Source organism: Somniosus microcephalus, chromosome 3 (genome assembly GCF_052327205.1).
Source record: "Somniosus microcephalus isolate GS21.2 chromosome 3, FLI_Smic_1.0, whole genome shotgun sequence".
Classification (NCBI taxonomy): Eukaryota; Metazoa; Chordata; class Chondrichthyes; order Squaliformes; family Somniosidae; genus Somniosus; species Somniosus microcephalus.
Window position 1 is genome coordinate 331,164,554 of NC_140989.1, and position 20,639 is coordinate 331,185,192.

Below are 20,639 nucleotides of genomic sequence, written 5' to 3' on the forward strand. Positions count from 1 at the left end.
AATCCTTCAAGATTTTGGATACCTCTACCAAATCTCCCCTTAACCTTCTCTTCTCTGAGGAGAACAACTCCAGGTTCTCCAGTCTCTCCATGTAACTGAAGTCCCTCATCCCTGGTACCATTCCAATAAATCTCCTCTGCATCCCCTTTTTAGGGCTTGACATCCTTCCTAAAGTGTGGTGCCCAGAATTGGCCACAATACTGGTTGACCTGTCTTATCTTGCCATTCCTATGCTTATTAGTGTTTAGATTACTACCTTCTGAGGTCCTACTTTTTAACTTCCTTCCTAGCTCCTGAAACTGACTGCAGGACCTCAACTCTTTGCCTTCCGATGTCGTTGGTTCCCACGTGAACCATGACTTCCAGCTGTTCCTCTTCCCCGCTTTGTGGAAATTGATGTGTTTGCCTCCATAACAATTGTAGCACTTCAAAATAATTAATTGAATATGAAGTGATTTGGGCATTTCTAAGATACTATACTATCTAAATGCAAATCTGTCTTTAATACGCTTTTGATTTTTAAAATGTTTTTTTGGGGCCCTGGTGCATTACAGATTACATTACTGGCACTAAATCTTCCATCGTTGTAGGGACTCTTGTTGATTAATATTACATCAGGCATCTTTCTGGTACCTGAGGCTACTGGTTGTTGAATTACGTGCACTCTTTTATTGCACTTCTTGTGCTAGGCACTGGTTTTAATGTGGCTAAATTCACCTATAGAGAATGGAGTGGAATTTTAATTCTCACCGCTCCCTGAACCCAGAAATTTGCGGGGGACCTAAATAATTGTTAAATATTTAAGGGGGATAGACTGGAATGGTTTAAGTTTGAGTTGACCTAGGAGATATGTTATAAAATGGGGATGCATAGCCTTTTGAAAATATGCTCAGAGACTGGCTGCCCCTCTCCACTATGCTAAAACAATACCTTTTCTCTTTCTTGTCCTCAGAAAGAGAATCCAGACTTATTTTATGCAGTGCCTTGGTCATGTGGTACTCTCGGATTTCTTGTTGCTGCAGAGATCAAGATCATTCCCGCTAAGAAGTATGTGCGTCTGCAGTACCAGCCAGTGCAGGGCCTGAAGAAAATCTGTGAAACGTTCAGTAGAGAATCCCAAAACAAGGAAAACCATTTTGTGGAGGGTCTTGCGTATTCACTGGATGAGGCTGTAATAATGACAGGAGTCCTGACTGATGTGGCTGAACCAAATAAGGTAAATTGGACTAATTAATGGAGGAACCAGGAAAGATGTCTACACAGCCCAACTAGCTCATGGTTTTATTTAGATTAATGTATAGAACATGCTGTGAATGTTTTCATGTCCCCTTTATCCCCTGCAGTCAAGTCCAAATGCTTCCACATTCTCCTCTGAATTGGGAAACGGTCCTTTTTTTTGCCTTTAAAACTAGGCAGCAGTTAATTCATGAGCTAATAACTTTTAAATAGGCAGTGTTTACTTAACAGATTCTGATCTTTGTCACCAAGTGTTTGAGCACTGCATTGATCATATCAACATAGCATTTTAATTCACCGCCAATGTCTTTTCTCTGTTGGCCATTTCAGTGCAGCTGCCATTGCTTGGTTCCACTCTTGCCTATTCAAGCATCTCTAGCAATGGCTTCTTTTCCTACCCCCACACCATTACCTCTGAAGTCTCCAAGGATCTGTCCTTGGCCCCCTCCTCTTCTGCGTCTACATGCTGTCCCTTGGAAATGTCATCTGAAGACTTGGGGTCAACTTCCACATGTATGCTGCTGAAGCCCAGTTCTACTCTTTCATTGCCTCTGTGCTGCCAGACTGCTTGTCTGATATCTAGTCTTGGATGCACTACAATTTCCTTCAGTTAAACACTGGGGAGACTAAAGCCATTTTCTTCACTCCAGCCACAAACTTTGTACCTTTCCCACTGATTCCATCCCCTTTCCTAGTTCACTAGACTGTTCACAACTTTGGCATCCTCTTTGACCCAGGGCTGAACGTCCAACCCCATATCTTCATCACAGAGACTTGTGTCCACCTCGGTAATATTGTTTGTCTCTGCCCCTGCCTCCACCCATCTGCTACTGAAACCCTCAACCATGCCGCCTTCACCTCCAGATTTGACCATTCCAATGCTCTCGTGGCTGGCCTCCATGCTCTAAACTTCAGGTCATCTAAAACACTGCTACCCATATCCTATCCTGCACCAAATACCACTCCATCACTTCCGTCCTTGCTGACCTTGGTTCCCAGTCCCCAAAGTCTCCCATTTAGAATTCTCATCCTCATATCACTATAACCTCCATTTTAAACACCCCCCCCCCCCCCCCACCCCACCCCCCCCCCCCCCCTGCCAAGAACTATGTTCTTCTTAATCTGGCCACTTCACCCCACCATTGACAGTCATGCTTCAGCCATCTAAGCTCTACGATCTGGAATTCCCTTCTCTGCCTCTACCTCCTTGCCCTCCTGGAAAAACCACCTCTGACCAAGCTTTTAGTCACCCTGCCTAATATTGTCTTTTTTGGCTTGGCATCCATTTTTGTCTGATTACAGTTCTGTGAAGCACCTTGGGATGTTTTTGTTCTTTAAACGCTCTATATAAATGCAAGTTGCTAGTTAATTTACCATTTTAATCCATTTTGAATGTATCTACAGCGATGGGATAAAGACTATCAAAAGGATCTTAGCTTGGAAAAACAAGATATTAGAAATTTTAATCTTAAAATTTTTTTTTTTTTTTTAAAATGGGTGAGTTGGGGATGTGTGGGTAATTAAACAACCCACTTCCAGTTTTAACCGAGACAGCCCGCTGCCCATTTTCTCTTCCCCCCCCCCCCCCCCCCCCCAAGTGCTAGTCCTGACCCGCGATCACTTCTGATTTCCCCCACCCTCAGACCTCCAATCCCCCCCTGCCTATCCCGGCCCGCGATCTCTGGAATACTGTGCACAGTTTTGGTCTCCTTACCCAAGGAAGGATATACTTGTCTTGGAGGGAGTGCAACAAAGGATCACTAGACTGATTCCTGGGATGGGGGAATTGTCCTAATGAGGAGAGATTGAGGAGACTAGGCCTATATTCCCTAGAATTTAGAAGAATGAAAGGTGATCTCATTGAAATATACAAAATTCTTACAGGGCTTGACCGGGTAGATGCAGGGAGGATGTTTCCCCTGGCTGGGGAGTCTGGAACTACAGGTTACAGTCTCGGAATAAGGGGTCGGCCATTTAGGACTGAGATGAGAAATTTCTTCATTCAAAGGGTTGTGAATCTTTGGCATTCTCTACCCCAGAGGGCTGTGGAGGCTCAGTCGCTGAGTATATTCAAGACAGAGAGCGATAGATTTTTGGATAATAAGGGAATCGAGGGATATGGGAATAGTGTGGGAAGGTGGAGTTGAGATAGAAGATCAGCCATGATCTTATTGAATGGCAGAGCAGGCTCGGAGGGCCAAATGGCCTACTCCTGCTCCTATTTCTTGTTCTTATATAATGTTCTTATTCTTATGCCTTGGCAAAAAAGGAACTGCGGGCACCCAACAAGGACTGAAAAGACCAGTTCCTATTATTGAAGTTAAACTATCACTGTTTCTGTTCTAATTTTTATTTTAAATTATGCACCATGTTTCTTTTAGATGAATAGAATTGGCTATTATTACAAACCATGGTTCTTTAAACATGTGGCGAAGTACCTGCAAAAGAGCCACAGTGCAGTGGAATATATCCCTCTGAGGCACTACTATCACCGCCACACTCGCAGTATCTTCTGGGAACTTCAGGTAACGAGTGTAGGAAATACTTCCAGACTTGTAGGTTCTTGAAAAACAGAATAGTTCTTCCTGCCCTAACTGTAGTTGCTTCGATTGCCAAAAGATGTATACAATAGCTTTATAACCAGCTCAAATATCTCTTGTGAAATTTATTTCTGGATTTACTGGTTTAAGAGGGAAGATCAAAGTTTACTTTGTTTGTTTATTTCTGTATACATTGCAACTAGGATTGACTTGAATGTCACGAGCATTTCAGTTTCTCCCCCATCTTCACAAGATCACTACAAAAATAGATTCACTGCGGTTGGACGAGGTTTTTGCATTTTATTTAAATACAGCACTTCGGGCAGTTTGTTGAGTGGAATGGAATTTGGCCCCTTCCTCCCATGAAGGGACTCCTTTCAATGTATTCTAAAGCAGGGTGCTTGGATCGTGATCCCTTTTAGAAAAATGTTCTTGTGTAACATTCCTCTGTATTTCCAAAACCTAAATGTTGTCATTTGGTTAAATATTTCACAACTGTAATTAAAAGCTAACAATTATCGATCCCTATTGCATATGATGATTTAAACTCTTACATTTTCTTACTAAGCATTATGCTCAATATATACAGCCTTTAGTAAATCCTAGTAGTTTCATTCTATATGTAATTCGCAGATTTTTGTGGGAGTGAGAGTCTAATCATAGGATTCATTTGAGGGTCATGAAAGCAAAACTAGTGACTTGTGATTATGTCAACCCATATATTAGCCATTAAATCTCTTTAAATTTGTGGTAGTCACATATGATTTAACAAATTATATAATTGGCAATTTCCAAGTGACATTGACAACAGACCACTGGGAAGTAATTGTAAGCATGCGCTCTGAGTTTCAAGTCTCACTATATGAGCCACGTTGTACATTAAAAACTTAATGTGTGTTATCAACCACCACTGGCAAAGAAAAAGGGGAAGAGCAGGATGACAAACAAAATTATATACAGCCTCAAACTACAGGTTTTAAATATATAATCTGTCTCTCCTGCCATTATTCTTTGAAATTAGATTCTGGCCACAACTGTTACCATTCTCTCCTTCAAATTACAGTAACTGCATATAAGCTGTTAAAGCCATCATATCATCCATTAAAAAAAATCAGTGTAACTACTTAATGCCCAAGTTTAAAATCTTGTGTATTTATAGTCGGTGTGTTTTGCTTTAAGCCGTACACAACTCTGCCTGTAACCTCTCGGAGGAAGTTGAGTGCCTGATTCTTCTTCAGGCTTAAAATACTGAACATGAATGAAGATGGTCATGTTGCAAAATATAAAATGACCAATAAATTGTTCTGTATTCAGTTTATTTATTGTGGTAACATGAATTCTACGTTGGCAAAATCCATAGTTTTCTAGCTTCATTTGATGTGCTTCAGAAGTAACTTCTTTAATAAATAAAAATAAGTTTCAGAAATGGGCATTTCAGGTGTAGACCTCTTGTTAGAACTTTGTCCATTCTAATGAAGGGTTTACAGCCAAAATGTTAATTTGTCTTCTCTTGTCCGATACTAATGGACCTGCTGTGTATTTTCAGCTCACTTTTTTTCAGTTTTCCAGCATTTGTAGTTTTCTTTTTATCTAATTTATTGCATAAATTGTGTGGAGTAATTTTAATGTAAAAGGCACTACATAAATTATTATAGTGAGAACATTTGTGCCCAAGTACTATATTAAATTCCAAGGGCCTTCAAGTGTGTAAAACTTGATGTATACAGTACAGTTTCACATGTTTTTGACCTGTTAAATATAGGGAGAATATTTTATACTATAACTTGTAGGATATTTACTGAAGACTCAAAGGAATAACTTATTCACTAGATTCTATTATAAACCAGCACAAAACTATTATGAAGGTGTGTACTAACATTTTTATTCCCTCCTACATTTAAGGATATCATTCCGTTTGGCAATAACCCACTCTTCCGATATATCTTCGGCTGGATGGTCCCTCCCAAGATTTCATTGCTAAAACTGACCCAAGGAGAAACGATTCGTAAGCTGTATGAGCAGCACCATGTGGTCCAAGACATGTTGGTACCGATGAAGAGTCTGGAGAAGTTGATTCTCTTCCTCCACAGTGAGATCAATGTATGGGAATTGGTGGGATGAATTTGTGTTTGAGTTAAATTAGATTGAGTAGCTTGTGATGATCACCCTGCTTTTAAGCTATCAATACTTTTGTTTAATACTTTCCTTTTTAAGGAGGCAAAGATAAGCAAGTGGAATCGATAGCATCATATGTACTTGGTTTGTCTTGAGGGATGGGGCTTAAATGGATATTTCAGTCTGTAGCATTTGTATAACAACAAACTTGTTGAGGGTTCTTATACTCACAATGGGGAACAGCTGGATGTTCAGTTCGTCCTGTGAATTAAATAATGTTGATTCTGATTTACCCCATGATTATGCTATCTAACACCGTGATATTGATCCTATTCTGTGATATCCTTTTGTTATGAGTATAGTGAAGTATGATTAAAGAATTTTCCACTCCTTGTTCCAGATTGATGTAAGCATTGGCAGGCTTAGCACCTGTATGGAGTTACAGGAAACTTTGTGCTATCCGGCACCGACAGGACCGAGCTGTTACCGTCCCATCAAAACTGCCGGACAAACCAGCGCTAATGTTGAAACATACGGAGATTTTGAGCTCCGTATCTGGCAACAAACCCTGTTGCTTAGCAACAGCTTCTAAACAGTCAGCTGTAGCTTGCAAGCGCCTCTGTAGCTTAGCAACAGCTTCAGCGAGACCTTGCAGAGTCTGGTGGAAAAAAAAAAGCAATGAAAAGAAAAAAAAACTAACGAAACGGCTCCTGATTTTTGCCGGTGGCTCGAGCATTCCGGACAGTTAACCTCCGGATAAACCAAAGTTTCCTGTATCTAATATTACAAATGATAAATGTTTGATAAAATCAGAGTTTGGGTTGCAAATGCAAACCACTCTGGATCCTCAAGCTGGATTACAATCTTGTAATTCACTGATTTCCAACAAATCCTCTCTAGCTTCCACACAACAGTCAAGTGGGATGATTGTAGCTCCTGCGCATGGCTTTTTAATTGTGGGATGCATTATTCAGTTTGTTTAATTCAAAATGTATCTAATTGATTGTATCCATGTATGGTAAAATAGGTAGAGTATCTGAAAGTGTTTATAGGAACAGGAGTAGGCCATTCAGCCAGATCATGGCTCATCTGTATTGGGACTCCCACCTAAATGCCTTGGTTCTGTAACCTTTAATACCCTTGCCTAACAAAAATCAATCCATCATGGTTTTGAAATTTTCAATTGACCGAGCCTCAACAGATTTTTGGGGGGAGAGCGTTCCATATTTCCACTACCCTTTGTGAAGAAGTGCCACATTTTATTTGTGTGCTCTAATTCCAATGCAGCTTACTTCAAGTACCAGTTAGAGGTCTTCAGTCCAAGAGATCCCAAACTTCAGTGCAGCCATGCTGCTGGAAAGTACAGTAAGCAATGTGGTTACATCCACTTGTGTTCCCTGTTGCGCTCTCTTGACTTTTTCAAAGTCTAGTTGCACAGCTCTGTGCTAATGGGTGTCTGCATATCTAGGCAGCCAGGTGGTTTGCAGAGTATCTAAATGTGTGCATTCCACTTAAGAATGTGTTCCTTGGACTGCCCTGGTGTCTGGTGCTCTTCCTGGGATTCAGCATTATATCTCGGTTTTGCCACAAGGTAAAGCAATACTTTTGAAAATCGGGCTGCTAAGCTTCTGAACACCAGCAAAAGGACACACCGATCAATAATGTACTGTGGGTGTACCTTCACCACACGGATTGCAGCCGTTCAAGAAGGCGGCTCACCACCACCTTCTTGAGGGCAACTAGGTGGGCAATAAATGCTGGCCTTGCCAGTGACGCCCACATCACAGGAACAAATTAAAAACAAAAAAAAGTCCTGGTGCTGTGCCAGTGGCAATACTACAATCTAGGTCTTCCCTAGTAATGAGTTCAGCTTTAAAAACAAAGTTGTTCTAGTGCTCTGAGCATGTAGTGTGCTGAGCTAGTGATGAGCTGCTGGCTGCCTGTGGAATGCTGGCTTTTTTTAAGGGGAGGGGGGGGCTGCAAAAGTAAGAACCATCCAGGCAAAGTGTTTTTTCTGGCCTGTCTCCCCTTCACTTGGATACAGTTCAGGCCAGCCTGTGTGCAGGCTCCCAGCATTCTTCTCACTGGCTTACTCCATTGGGTGCTCCATCATAGACTTCAAGGTCTGAAATCGCAAGGAGCCAGTGCCTGCTACTGTATTATCAGCTAATCTTTGAAAGTTCTACTTTTCTAATGCTATTCCTTTTGGTTTTTAATGCTGTAAATATAATGCTGAATCCTGGTATCAATAAGGTAGTTGGATAGGTCAGGAGGCACACTGACGCAGGAAATGATCCAGTCAAGTCTTGGAGGCAGACTTATTTAAGAGTTAGGAAGAGAGTCAGAGTCAGAGGTAGAGGGGAGAAATTAAAGGCAAGTCAAATTACCATCTGCTGCCATCTTGAGTGTAACCACTGGTTTGAATCTGATTTATTTGGAGAAATGCAGTCTCTTGCAGGTACTGGATTTGAACCCAGGTGGAATGCTTTCGTGGATTTAGTGTGTGTGTGTCCCAAAAAAGCGCTAATATGCTTTTACTATATTTTGGAAATTTTAAAAAGGCAATAATTCAGTTGTAGGCAATAATTCAGTTGTAGGCTAACGGCAGGAAACCCGTGGCTAGAAAGGGAAGGGGATTTGACATACTAGTATTATGCTACAATGGCAGATAAAGATCGATTGAGAGCTTCAGCCAAAATAGTTTGGTGGCTCTTTTGTAAACAGTTATTTAGCCAATAAAATGGGATGGGCGTGAAGGCTTCCATTAAATAAATACTGTAAAATTGCAATTTGGCTGAAAATAAAGTTTTGTTGCATCCCCACTTCTGCTCAGCTGAGATCAAAGCTGCAACCTATTCTTTGTGATCTAGCACAACATCGGCTGGTAACTTGACCACTGGGGAAGCTATTTTATATTTTTATTTAATGCTTTGTCAACACTCACTTTCTGTTTTACTTGTTTTTCCTGATTTCTGCAGGTTTACCCTCTTTGGCTGTGTCCCTTCAACCTGCCCAGTCTGCCAGGTATGGTTCACCCGAAGGGCGATGAGGCTGAACTCTATGCAGATGTTGGGGCTTATGGGGAACCCAGAGCCAAGCAGTTTGAAGCCAAGGCATCAACACGACAGCTGGAGCAATTTTTACGCAATTCACACAGGTGAGTAATGCTTCAGCAGGATAAACCTAGACTTGCTGGAGAAAAATAAATAAATTCAGTGGGTGTACATGTGCCTTCATCTGACTGACTGTCCCGTGACCAAATTTTGTAGAAGGATATCTCTATCCTTACTGGTGAGTTTTTGTGTTCAGGTTCTTGGCAGCTTCTCGCTACATATTGCTCATGTACAATACACATTTGGTAAATCATGAGAAGGAGGAGGAAATTCACTCAAGCATACACATTTTAAAAAAAAAAAAAAAAAAAAAAAAAAAAAAAAATTTATAAGGTTAAATGGTGTTTTGCTTTTTCTCAGTTTCCAGATGTTGTACGCCGATTGCTATCTGACCCGAGAAGAATTCTGGGAGATGTTTGACGGGTCTCTGTACCACAGGTTGAGAGACCAGCTGAGCTCCAAGGACGCATTCCCTGAGGTTTATGATAAGATCTGCAAGGCGGCGAGACACTGAGCGCCCCAGGGAAGGAACCGGGTTTTACTGGGCTGATTTCTGTGTTCATCTGTAGGTTACAGTTCATATCACAAATACTTACAGGTGGTTTCAGGACTTTTTTTTAAACCCAAAGAGTTTCTCCATTTTTATCATGAGCACTTTTTTGTTGTGTGAATCTTCCTGTTCATATTTTTCTCTTCTCCCCATACCCCTCATCTCATTAAAGCAGTGAATCATGTTGAGGTTCAGTTCTGTAGTGACCCTGTGGTACACCAGCAAAATAGCCTGGAGAATAAATTTCAGCAGGCTATTTGATCTGAAAACTATCACACGTGCTTCGCCATGGGTCACTAATTAGTTAAATGTGGTCATGTATTCAAGGCTACTTGATTTGCCTGCTCTTCTCAACTACTCTATTTCTGGTTTCTCAATAAAATAAAACCAAATGTGAATAGGAATGTTTTCCTCTTCCTAGTCTGATGATGGTAAGGCCAAATGCAGAATACTTACTGCAGCACAGACGGCTAGTAACTCCGCAATGAACATGGGAAACGCTTCGCCTTTGATTTAGTGGTCCACCATATGATGTACTTATCCACTGAGCCAATAAGGGCGCAGCTAAATGTTTTGTAATTTATTTCTTGTACTTGTGCCTATATTATTGTTCACCTGTAATATGTTTCTAGTGCACATTTAATCAAAACTAGATAATGTCCTAACTCTGCATAATGTGCCACATTCACAGTTGCTGTTTTACTTAAATTTTCAAAATTATGGATGTGACTGAATCTGCATCCTTTATCAAAGGAGTATAGCCTAGCTTGATGAATTCTGGGGAAATGTACTAAGCGTGCTCATGAAGTTTGCATAATATTGAGGATGGAAACTCTGCTCGTGAGTCCTATAATTCTATGTCATTTTAAAGTTCATATTTCATTGTGTCATATAGTGCTAAAAGGTTGGGGGGAAAAGTCTTCCGCCTCTACATAAGTAGGTTAATTAGTTAAACAGTGTTAATTTATCTAGCTTGTCTGGGTTTTTGTGCTCCTAAGAGACTAAGGTGTTGGCACTGGATGATGAACCTCCAGAAAAATACAGTTGGCTATCCTTTTTAAGACCAGTATACTAAAGCTGCGTTCTTGAGGTCATATGGTAACATCAATGACCAGTTCTATGCACCTTCGACAGCAGAATAAGGCCTGTTTTCAGCCCATCCAGCTCGGCAGGAACGGGGGGTGGAGGGGTTATTCCTTGTTCCCACACCCCCACTCATCTTAACTTGCCTGAATTCAGGCACAGGAATGCCACTGGCCCCAGAGGAGTGGGAGCCTTATTTAAATGGCAAAGTTTCATCCCAATTACCTCATTGAGTCACGTGCCATTTTGCGATTGACTAAAACCTGCACAGTCTGGTACCCGCCAGGCAGCACCCTGGCCACGGGAGGCCCAGGTAAGTTAATTGTAAAAAAAAATTTAAAAACTTGTTTTGGGTTCCTTGTGGGCCAGGAGGAGTAGTAGCATTTCTCCTTGGCCTGAGGGTACCTTGTGTCCCTGCCTCAGGCTTTCCCCCCCTAATGGTAAACTGTACCAACCTCCCCATCCCTCACTTAACTTGCAGGAGACTGTTCAACAAATTTTGACTCTGGCCTGCTGACGGTGACTTCATCCTTGCCAGCTTCAGGGAGGAGTCAGTGTCAGGGCAGTCAAATGATGCCCGGGAACGAAATTCTCCTGGCCCTCGCACCCACACTTCCAGCCCTGAGTTAAAATTGGGGCTATAGAGAGCAAATAGAGCAGGCAAAAATAAACCTGCAAGAGCATTAGGTGACAAACATGTGCCTAGCTGGGCTGTTATTGTACAGTACGTCCTTCAGCACTGACCCGTGCATATGCATGTCTGCAATATCTGCCAAAGCCATTAAATACTGTACACCACTGCAATAATCCAACAAAAACTTGTTTATACAGTGCTTTTACCATAGTAAAGACAATTCACAGAACTATAACCAGACAATAGTTGACACCAAACCAAAGAAGGAAACATTAGGGCAGGTGACCAAAAGCTTGGTCAAAAAGGTAGGTTTTAAGGAGTGCCATAAAGGAGGAACGACCGAGAGGTTTAGGGAGGGGGATTCCAGAGCTGAGGGCCTAGACAGCTGGAAGTACGGCCGCTAATGGGGCGAAGGAAATCGGGGATGCACAAGAAGTCCGAGTTGGAGGAACACTGTTTTCGGAGGGTTATAGGCAGGAGGAGGTTAGAGATGGAAAGGGCAAGCCCATGGAGGGATTTTAACACAAGGATGAGAATTTTAAAATTGAGGCGTTGGTGGACCAGGAACTAATGTAGATCAGTGATCTAGTCAGTATCACTGACGCTCAATTGTTGTATAAAATGCTTCTTGCTTAAACATAATACTACAATTTGCTGCTGATTCATGAAATAGACCTGCAACATGCTGCCTTCAATACTATTGAACCACAATTTTCATCAGAGTGCTCAGTGGACCGTGGCTGGAAGGTGACCCTGTGCACGGTCAAGAATTAATTTTCATTCGGCACACATTTGGTCCAACTGTCAGTTATTACATTCAGAAATCCCCTTCTACGTCTTACCAGTGAAAGCAATTTATTTTCTACAATGGGATCCATATTTTCAATAATTGGAAGTGAACAGTTATTATAAATATAATTCCCGTCACAAGAAAAGCCATCCATCTATTTCTCACCCAAGTCAACCCATAGTGCTTTCCTTGTAAGATTTCCTAACTCTACTTTTGCGATGTGCACTCTTAGTGGACTGAACAAAACTAGTGAAAGGCTGCTGTTGCTCAACTTGACACTCTTCAGATGCTCGTGGCCAATGAGCTCTGGGTATTTGAGCCTGTGAGCGTCCAGCTGCAGATTGCTTGCATCTCCGCTACTGCCGGGACAGTTTGGCCCAGCTGACTTGCTGGCACCCTGGTTGAGGTGTTGAAAAAGCAGACTTGCTGACATCCTGAGGGGTAAACTCCTATCTCATGGCATGCTCACCCCACCGGCCCTGCACTCTCCTCGAGTTAAAATCGGGGTTCAAGTGTCAAAGACAGAAGATGAAATGCATAATTAAATACATTCAGTAAACCCAGCTTTTCAGTTTTTTCCTGTTATGTAAAAAGAGTTTGTGACTTTCATAACTTATTTTCTTAAATCAGCATGTTGGGGTTTTAGTGATGTAATGAAAATGATTGTCCTTGCCCTTTTTAAAATAGTTTTCCAAAGAACTAAGGTAGAGAATGTGAACTCCTGGTCATCTGTGCTGCGCCTGAAAAACAGGCAACCAGGAGTGAAGAATTGGTCCAGTGAAGATTTTTCTTTATTGAGCTTGTAAGAGCAAGGTTCGACTCTCATCGGTGTGACAACAGAGGACACAAAATTGTGGTTTGTCATGTAGGTAAGCCAAATGGAACAGTTACACCTTCGAATTAAGTGCAATTAGATGGAGTGTGCAACATAAATTGGGAGGAGTGGAACAAATTTATTTTGGGCATGTATTCTCTTTCCCCCCCACCCTACTCTTGTATATGGTTACATCTCTGCAGCTGGTAGGCAGTCAATTTTTGGCAAAAACAATGGAACAACAATATCAGATAAAATCCGTGCAAAATTATCTAAACTGATAGAATCCTAGGAATTAGCAATACAGAACACAACTGGCAACCCATTGTGCAGCTCTGCGTTGGAGCAACTATTAATTCAATTTCCCTGCTCTTTCTCCATTATCTTTTATTTGTGCTTAATTCCCTCTTAAATGTCATGACTGACAACTTCACTGTTGTATTAATATTCTAAACCCATTTGTACAATATTTTTCTAATCTTTTATCTCTAATCATAACTGGTCAAATGACACTGCCAGCTTTATTCCTTTTGGTTGTTTCATTTTTTAACCTATGCTCAACCTACCCATCCCAATACTAAATGAGGAGCTCTGTATATTCTATACAATATCCAATGGCTAGCGGGCAATTACAAGGTTGTAATCCAGTCTTGGTGGTTCTGTAATATTTATAAGCTACTTGAACTGAATTTGTAGCTTGTGATGAAGTGCAGCTTTGTGACTGCTTGCCCACTAATGTCCTATATCTTGCTGTGTTTAATTTTCGTGACACTTTAAACAATCCTATTGTGATGTCCCTCGTGCAGTATAAACTTTATTCAAACCTGTATAAAATACTTGATCTGAATTATTACTGGAGTTTGCAACTCATCAGTTATATTGCTAGCCTTTCATTTATTTGACTGGCTCTCATTGGACATAGTGTAATCCATTTGATTTCCTCTTCCATTTAGTAACGCCTATTAAACCTGTTTTTCTTTTGTTTTAAAGTTTGTTGAAGCTTGTCGGTGCCTATTAAGTGATTTGAAAGCTTTACCTGTGTTTATGTTGGTTCAACATGACTATGTGAAGCATCTTATTGAAAAGGAGAAGGAAGTCATATAAGCTTAGACATTTTGTAAAAGAGGGGACCTTGCAATCCTTTTATCAATTTTCTGGGATGCCTAAAATAATGTTACTGCGGGAGTTTGGAGATCCATTGTCCTGTTCCTGCTTGCCTTGTGGAACTTCATTTCTGATTGTAAGTTTCACATGTTGCATAAAACCTTTTGTTGACTTCTAGCTTTCTTTAGTGTTCTCTGCAAGAGACTCTTCATTTTCTTTTAAGTTATTCCCTGACCGATATAGTGACTTGATCCTCACCTGTAGAGAGATTTTTAAAAAACCACCATATGACCTATCAACTGCTTGATCAAACATCTTTTTGATTGATCCTACTGTTGAATTTGATGTCATTGCTTTGCTCGAAGATTGAAAAGATTGTTATCCTGTTTGGTCATATACTGGGAGGCTCAAATTAACAAACTACTCTTGTGGGGGTGAGCAGTTTGCTGTTTGCAGGGATGTATGAAGGAACAGCCTCTCAAACCAATGGCACAACAGTATTTTAATGGCAGTAGTCTTTGGTTTAATCCTGACCCCTCAATCTGTTGTTGAAGGTTTGAGAGTGCTGGTAAATCCTGTCTTCTCTCTTCTCAATGTATTGTAATTAGAATAATGTTTTTGGTGTGCTTTTAAATAAATTAAATACATTTAATTTCTTATGTGTCTTTGCATTTCTTCTAAAATAATGTCCTGTATTGTCTAAAATAGATTTAAAAACCTGAATTCTGTTACTCCTACTGACTGAATCCAGAATCTCTGCGGGAGTGGTTACTGTGTACCTGAACAACCTATCACTAAACTCATTTGTGAGAGTCAATCATTGAAAAATATGTAATAACAGAAAAGCTGGAAAAACTCAGCAGGCCAGGCAGCATCCGTGGAGAGAGAGTTAACGTTTCAGGTGGGTCTTCGACCTGAAACGTTAACACTCTTTCTCTTTCCACGGATGCTGCCTGGCCTGCTGAGTTTTTCCAGCGTTTTCTGTTTCAGATTTCCAGCATCCACAGTATTTTGCTATTGAAAAATATGTGCTGTTATATTAAATTATACTGCACACACAGCTTCACAAAAACAATTTTTAGTGGTAGAAATCCAGTCGCACCATTCTACTCTGACAAAGCAGAACTCTATATACTTGTGTGCGCACAGTGCTCTGCTCATCAGCTTCAACTGTTGGTAACAGTTTAAAGTTTAGAAAAAATATAGTTGACAAACATTAAACATCTTAAGAGTGAGTGTTAATGTAGTCTGGTGGACTACTGTAATGTTTAAACATTTGTTCAGTGTGAAGTTGTAAATGGTGCCAAATTTACTGTGTTGCACTTGCATTTGCACAGCATTGCATTATAACTGGTATTGTTTATCAGTGGGTCACAGGTGCTTGGAATGAAGATTTTACCCTTTTTTAGGCATATGCTGGAATAGCTGAAGTCTATTTTCATGTCATTCCCAGGTTGTTTCTTCAATCTGCACTTAATCTCGACCTGTAATGGGTTCAATATATTGAATTGCCTACACTTCAGAAAGTACTTATATAAAGCACTTTGGGATGTCCTGAGGTTGTGAAAGGTGTTACGTAAATTCAAGTCTTTCTTTATAATCCAGGCTGGTACTTCACTTCGGTGCTGAGGTGCCGGCTTTCAGATGAGGTGTTAAAGTGAGGTTCTGCCCTCTCCGGTTGATGTAAAAGATCCCATGGCACTATTTTAAAGAAGAGCAGTGGCGGTCTCCTGATATCCTGGCCAACATTTATTCCCTCAACCAACACCTAAAAATATGATTGGGTCATTTTTAATTTACTGCTGTTTGTGGGACTTCACTGTGTGCAAATAAGCTGCTGCATTTCCCTACATTTCAACAGTGACTACACTTAAAGTACTTTATTGACTGTAAAGCACTTTTAGATGTCCTAAGCTCATGAAAGATGCTATATAAATGCAAATTCTTTTCATTAAACAAGAAATTCAAACAATGTGTTAAGAATTTAGTTCTCCAGTAGCCTTGCAAGCGCCTCCCTCATTCTCATGTATATGTGGACTGGCCACTGCAAGCACGTCAGAGATGGAATTGTTAAGTTGGTCTCGAGACTGAACATGCCAATTGAGGTGGGCTACATACCATCTTGTTTTACTGCGATAAATATCGGGCTCATCTATGCCCTAGCGGTGTGTTTCCTGCTCTTATTCCAAGGGCTCTACATTGATGGGTACAGAGGCATTTCTAGTAATGTCAGTGACAATACTCTAGATAAAACCATAGAAACTTGCAGCACAGAAAGAGACCATTTCACCTTTTGGGCCTATGACAGCAAATGTTATAACTGGGAAGATAATCTGAGAGGATACTTTTTCAGCAGCATTTATTTGCAACACCAGTGGGTTGGACCAGATTTCTGATGGGTGTGTTTTGTCCTGCAAGGGGACCAAACAGTTTAGAAACATAGAAAAAGAGGAGCAGGAGTAGGCCATTTGGCCCTTAGAGCCTATTCCCCCATTCAATATGATAATGGCTGATCTATCTCAATACCATATTCCTGCTCTCTCCCCACACCCCTTGCTGCCTTTTGTGTCTAGAAATCTAGCCATCTCCTTAAATATATTCAGTGACTCTGGTGTGGGAGAAATGGGTTTTGCTTCCTGGGACACTGGCACCACTACTGGGGCAGGAGGGAGCTGTTCCGTTGGGACAGGCTTCACTTAGCCAGTGCTGGGACTAGAGTCCTGGCGGATCATATAACTAGGGCTGTAGAGAGGGCTTTAAACTAACTAGGGGAGGTTCCTAGAGAGCAAATAATAAAAATGACAACAGAGAAGGTCATAGACTTAGGTAGCAGTGGGGAAATTAAAAACCAGAGCATGTCAGGAAGGGGCAGAAGGTATGGAGTAAAAGGTAAAGTAATAAAAAGGGCAAAAGCAGGAACTAAGTGTCACAAAACAGCTTTGAAAGTTCTCTATCTGAATGCACGTAGCATTCGTAACAAAATAGACAAATAACTACATATGGGTATGATCTTGTGGCCATTACAGAAACATGGCTGCAGGGTGACTGCCTGGGAATTAAACATACCAGGTTATTTAACGATCAGGAAGGACAGGCAGGAAGGAAGGGGAGGTGGGGTGGCTATGTTAAAAGAAGGAATCACTGTAATAGAGAAATGATATTTGGTCAAAAGATCAGGATAATGAAACAGTTTGGGTGGAGGTAAGGAATAATAAGGGGAAAAAAACTAGTGGGCATAGTCTATAGGCCTCCGAACAGTGGCAACTCTGTTGGACGGAGTATCAATCAGGAAATAGTTGAGGTTTGTAATAAGGGAGCATCTATAATTATGGGGGATTTTAACTATCATATTAATTGGACAAATCAAATTGGGCAGGGCTGCCTTGAGGATGAGTTCATTGAGTGTATTTGGGATGGGTTTCTTGAGCAGTATGTAACTGAACCGACCAGGGGGCAAGCAACCTTGGATCTGGTCCTGTGTAATGAGACAGGATTAATTAAAAATGTCCTAGTAAAGGATCCCCTTGGAATGAGTGACCATAACATGGTTGAATTCCATATTCAATTAGAGGGTGAGAAGGTTGGATCTCAAACAAGCGTGCTAAGCTTGAATAAAGGAGACTATGAAGGTATGAGAGCGGAATTGAGTAGAGTGGATTGGGAAAATAGATTAAAGGGTAAGATGATACATGATCAGTGGTGTACATTTAAGGAGTTATTTTACAACTTCCAAAAAAAATATATTCCACTGAGAAGAAAAGGGTGTAAAAGAAAAGACAGCCATCCGTGGCTAAGTAAAGAAATTAAGGATAGTATTCGACTAAAAACAGGCATATAAGGTAGCCAAATCTAGTGGGAGGATAGAGGATTGGGAAAACTTTAAAAGACAGCGAAAAATAACAAAAAGATTGATTAAGAAAGGGAAGATAGATTATGAAAGTAAATGAGCAAAAAATATAAAAACAGATAGTAAGAGTTTTTATAGTTATATAAAAAGAAAAAGGGTGGCTAAAGTAAATGTTGGTCCCTTAGAGGATGAGACCGGGAAATTAATGGTGGGAAATATGGAGATGGCAAAAACACAATGAATATTTTATATCAGTCTTTACAGTAGAAGACACTAAGAGTATCCCAACACTGGACAAACAGGTGGCTAAAGGGGGGGAGGAGCTAAGCACGATCAAAATCACTAAGGAAGTGGTACTCGGTTAAAATAATGGGACTCAAGGCGGATAAATCACCTGGACCCGATAGCTTACATCCTAGGGTCTTGAGGGAAGTGGCGGTAGGGATTGTGGCTGCATTGGTAATTTTCCAAAACTCCCTGGACTAGGCAAAGGTCCTGGCAGACTGGAAAACTGCTAATGCAACACCCTTATTTAAAAAGGGCAGTCGACAGAAGGCTGGAAACTATAGACCGGTTAGCCTAACATCTGTGGTAGGTAAAATTTTGGAGTCCATTATTAAGGAGACAGTAACAGGACATTTGGATAATCATAATTTAATAGGACAAAGTCAGCATAGTTTTATGAAGGGGAAGTCATGTTTGACAAATTTGCTGGAGTTCTTTGAGGAAGTAACATATAGGGTGGATAAAGGGGAACCAGTGGACGTAGTGTATTTAGACTTCCAAAAGGCATTTGACAAGGTGCCACACAAAAGATTATTGCTTAAGATAAAAAATCACGGGATTGGGGGTAATATTCTGGCATAGATAGAGGATTGACTATCTAACAGAAGGCAGAGAGTTGGGATAAATGGTTCATTCTCAGACTGGCAATCAGTAACTAGTGGTGTTCCGCAGGGGTCAGTGCTGGGTCCCCAACTCTTTACAATCTATATTAACGATTTGGAGGAGGGGACCGAGTGTAACATATCAAAGTTTGCAGATGATACTAAGATGGGAGGGAAAGTAGTGAGTGAGGAGGACATAAAAAACCTGCAAGGGGACATAGACAGGCTAAGTAAGTGGGCAGAGATTTGGCAGATGGAATACAATACTGGAAAGTGTGAGGTTATGCACGTTGGCAGGAAAAATCGTAGAGCAAGTTATTATCTTAATGGCAAGAAACTGGAAAGTACTGAAGTACAAAGGGATCTGGGGGTCCTGGTGCACAAAACTCAAAAGGTTAGTATGCAGGTGCAGCAAGTGATTAAGAAGGCCAATGGAATGTTGGCTTTCATTGCTAGGGGGATAGAATATAAAAATAGGGAGGTATTGCTTCAGTTGTACAAGGTATTGGTGAGACCGCACCTGGAATACTGCAAACAGCTTTGGTGTCCATACTTGCAAAAGGACATACTTGCTCTCGAGTCAGTACAAAGAAGGTTCACTCGGTTAATCCCGGGGATGAGGGGATGGACATATGAGGAGAGGTTGAGTAGATTGGGACTCTACTCATTGGAGTTCAGCAGAATGAGAGGCGATCTTATTGAAACATATAAGATTGTGAAGGGGTTGGATCGGGTGGATGCGGGGAAGATGTTCCCGATGGGTGAAACTAGAACTAGGGGGCATAGTCTTAGAGTAAGGGGCTGCTCTTTCAAAACTGAGATGAGGAGGAACTACTTCACTCAGAGGGTGGTAGGTCCATGGAATATGCTGCCCCAAAAAGCTGTAGAAGCTACATCATTACATAAATTTAAAACAGAAATAGACAGTTTCCTAGAAGTAAAGGAAATTAAGGGTTACGGGGAGCGGGCAGGAATTTGGACATGAGTCTAGGTTCGGATCGGTCATGGCCCTGTGGGTAGCGGAGTGGGCCCAGGGGCCGTGTAGCCTGATCCTGCTCCTATTTCGTGTGTCTAATTCTGTTAGATTCAGGAGATGGTTCTGTGATAGTGGATTGGCGGTTAGGATCAGATCAGCCATGATCTTATTGAATAGCGGAGCAGGCTCGAGGGGCCGATTGGCCTACTCCTGCTCCTATTTCTTATGTTGGCCTCCACAGCCTTCTGTGGTAGAGAATTCCACAGGTTCACCACCCTCAGTCAAGAAATTTCTCCTCATCTCAGTTCTAAATGTCCTAATCCGTATCCTGTGACTGTGACCCCTTGTTCTAGACCCCCCAGCCAGGGGAAGCATCCTCCTTGCATCCAGTCTGTCTAGCCCTGTCAGAATTTTATACTTTTCAATGAGATCCCCTCTCATTCTTCTAAACTCTAGTGAATACAGGCCTAGTTGATCCAATCTCTCCTCATACGATGGTCCTGCCAGCCCAGGAATCAGTCTGGTGAACCTTTGCTGCACTCCCTCTATGGCAAGTATATCCTTTCTTAGGTAAGGAGACTAAAACTGCACACAGTACTCCAGGTGTGGTCTCACCAAGGCCCTGTACAACTGTAGTAATACATCCTTACCCCTGTACTCAAATCCTCTTGCAATGAAGGCCAACATACCATTTGCCTTCCTAACTGCTTGCTGCACCTGCATGTTTGCTTTCAGTGACTGGTGTACAAGGACACCCAGGCCCCTTTGCATTTCCCAATCTATCACCATTTAAATAATACTCTTCCTTTCTGTTTTTCCTACCGAAGTGGATACCTTCACATTCATCCACGTTATACTGCATCTGCCATGCATTTGCCCACTCACTCAACTTGTCTCAATCGCCTTGAAACCTTTGCATCCTCCTCACAACTCACAATCCCACCTAGTTT

At 41.3% G+C, this 20,639-nt stretch overlaps 1 protein-coding gene across 2 annotated transcripts in view; it reads left to right on the top strand.

The window, feature by feature from the left end:
• The window catches only part of dhcr24 (24-dehydrocholesterol reductase), a 48,670-nt gene extending 34,039 nt beyond the window's left edge, over nucleotides 1–14,631 (top strand). Inside the window, exons 5-9 of one of the 2 annotated variants that reach the window (XR_015077712.1) lie at nucleotides 953–1,216; nucleotides 3,618–3,761; nucleotides 5,679–5,865; nucleotides 8,870–9,048; nucleotides 9,365–9,482. Coding sequence is in view for 1 of the 2 variants with exons in the window: in XM_085983157.1 (XP_085839283.1) it covers nucleotides 953–1,216; nucleotides 3,618–3,761; nucleotides 5,679–5,876; nucleotides 8,870–9,048; nucleotides 9,365–9,518 (939 nt within the window). In the remaining variant the exon portion in view is untranslated. Of the gene's footprint in view, nucleotides 1–952; nucleotides 1,217–3,617; nucleotides 3,762–5,678; nucleotides 5,877–8,869; nucleotides 9,049–9,364 lie in introns of both variants that reach the window. The other variant, XM_085983157.1, reaches the window with a different exon arrangement.
• Nucleotides 14,632–20,639: the final 6,008 nt, after the last annotated feature.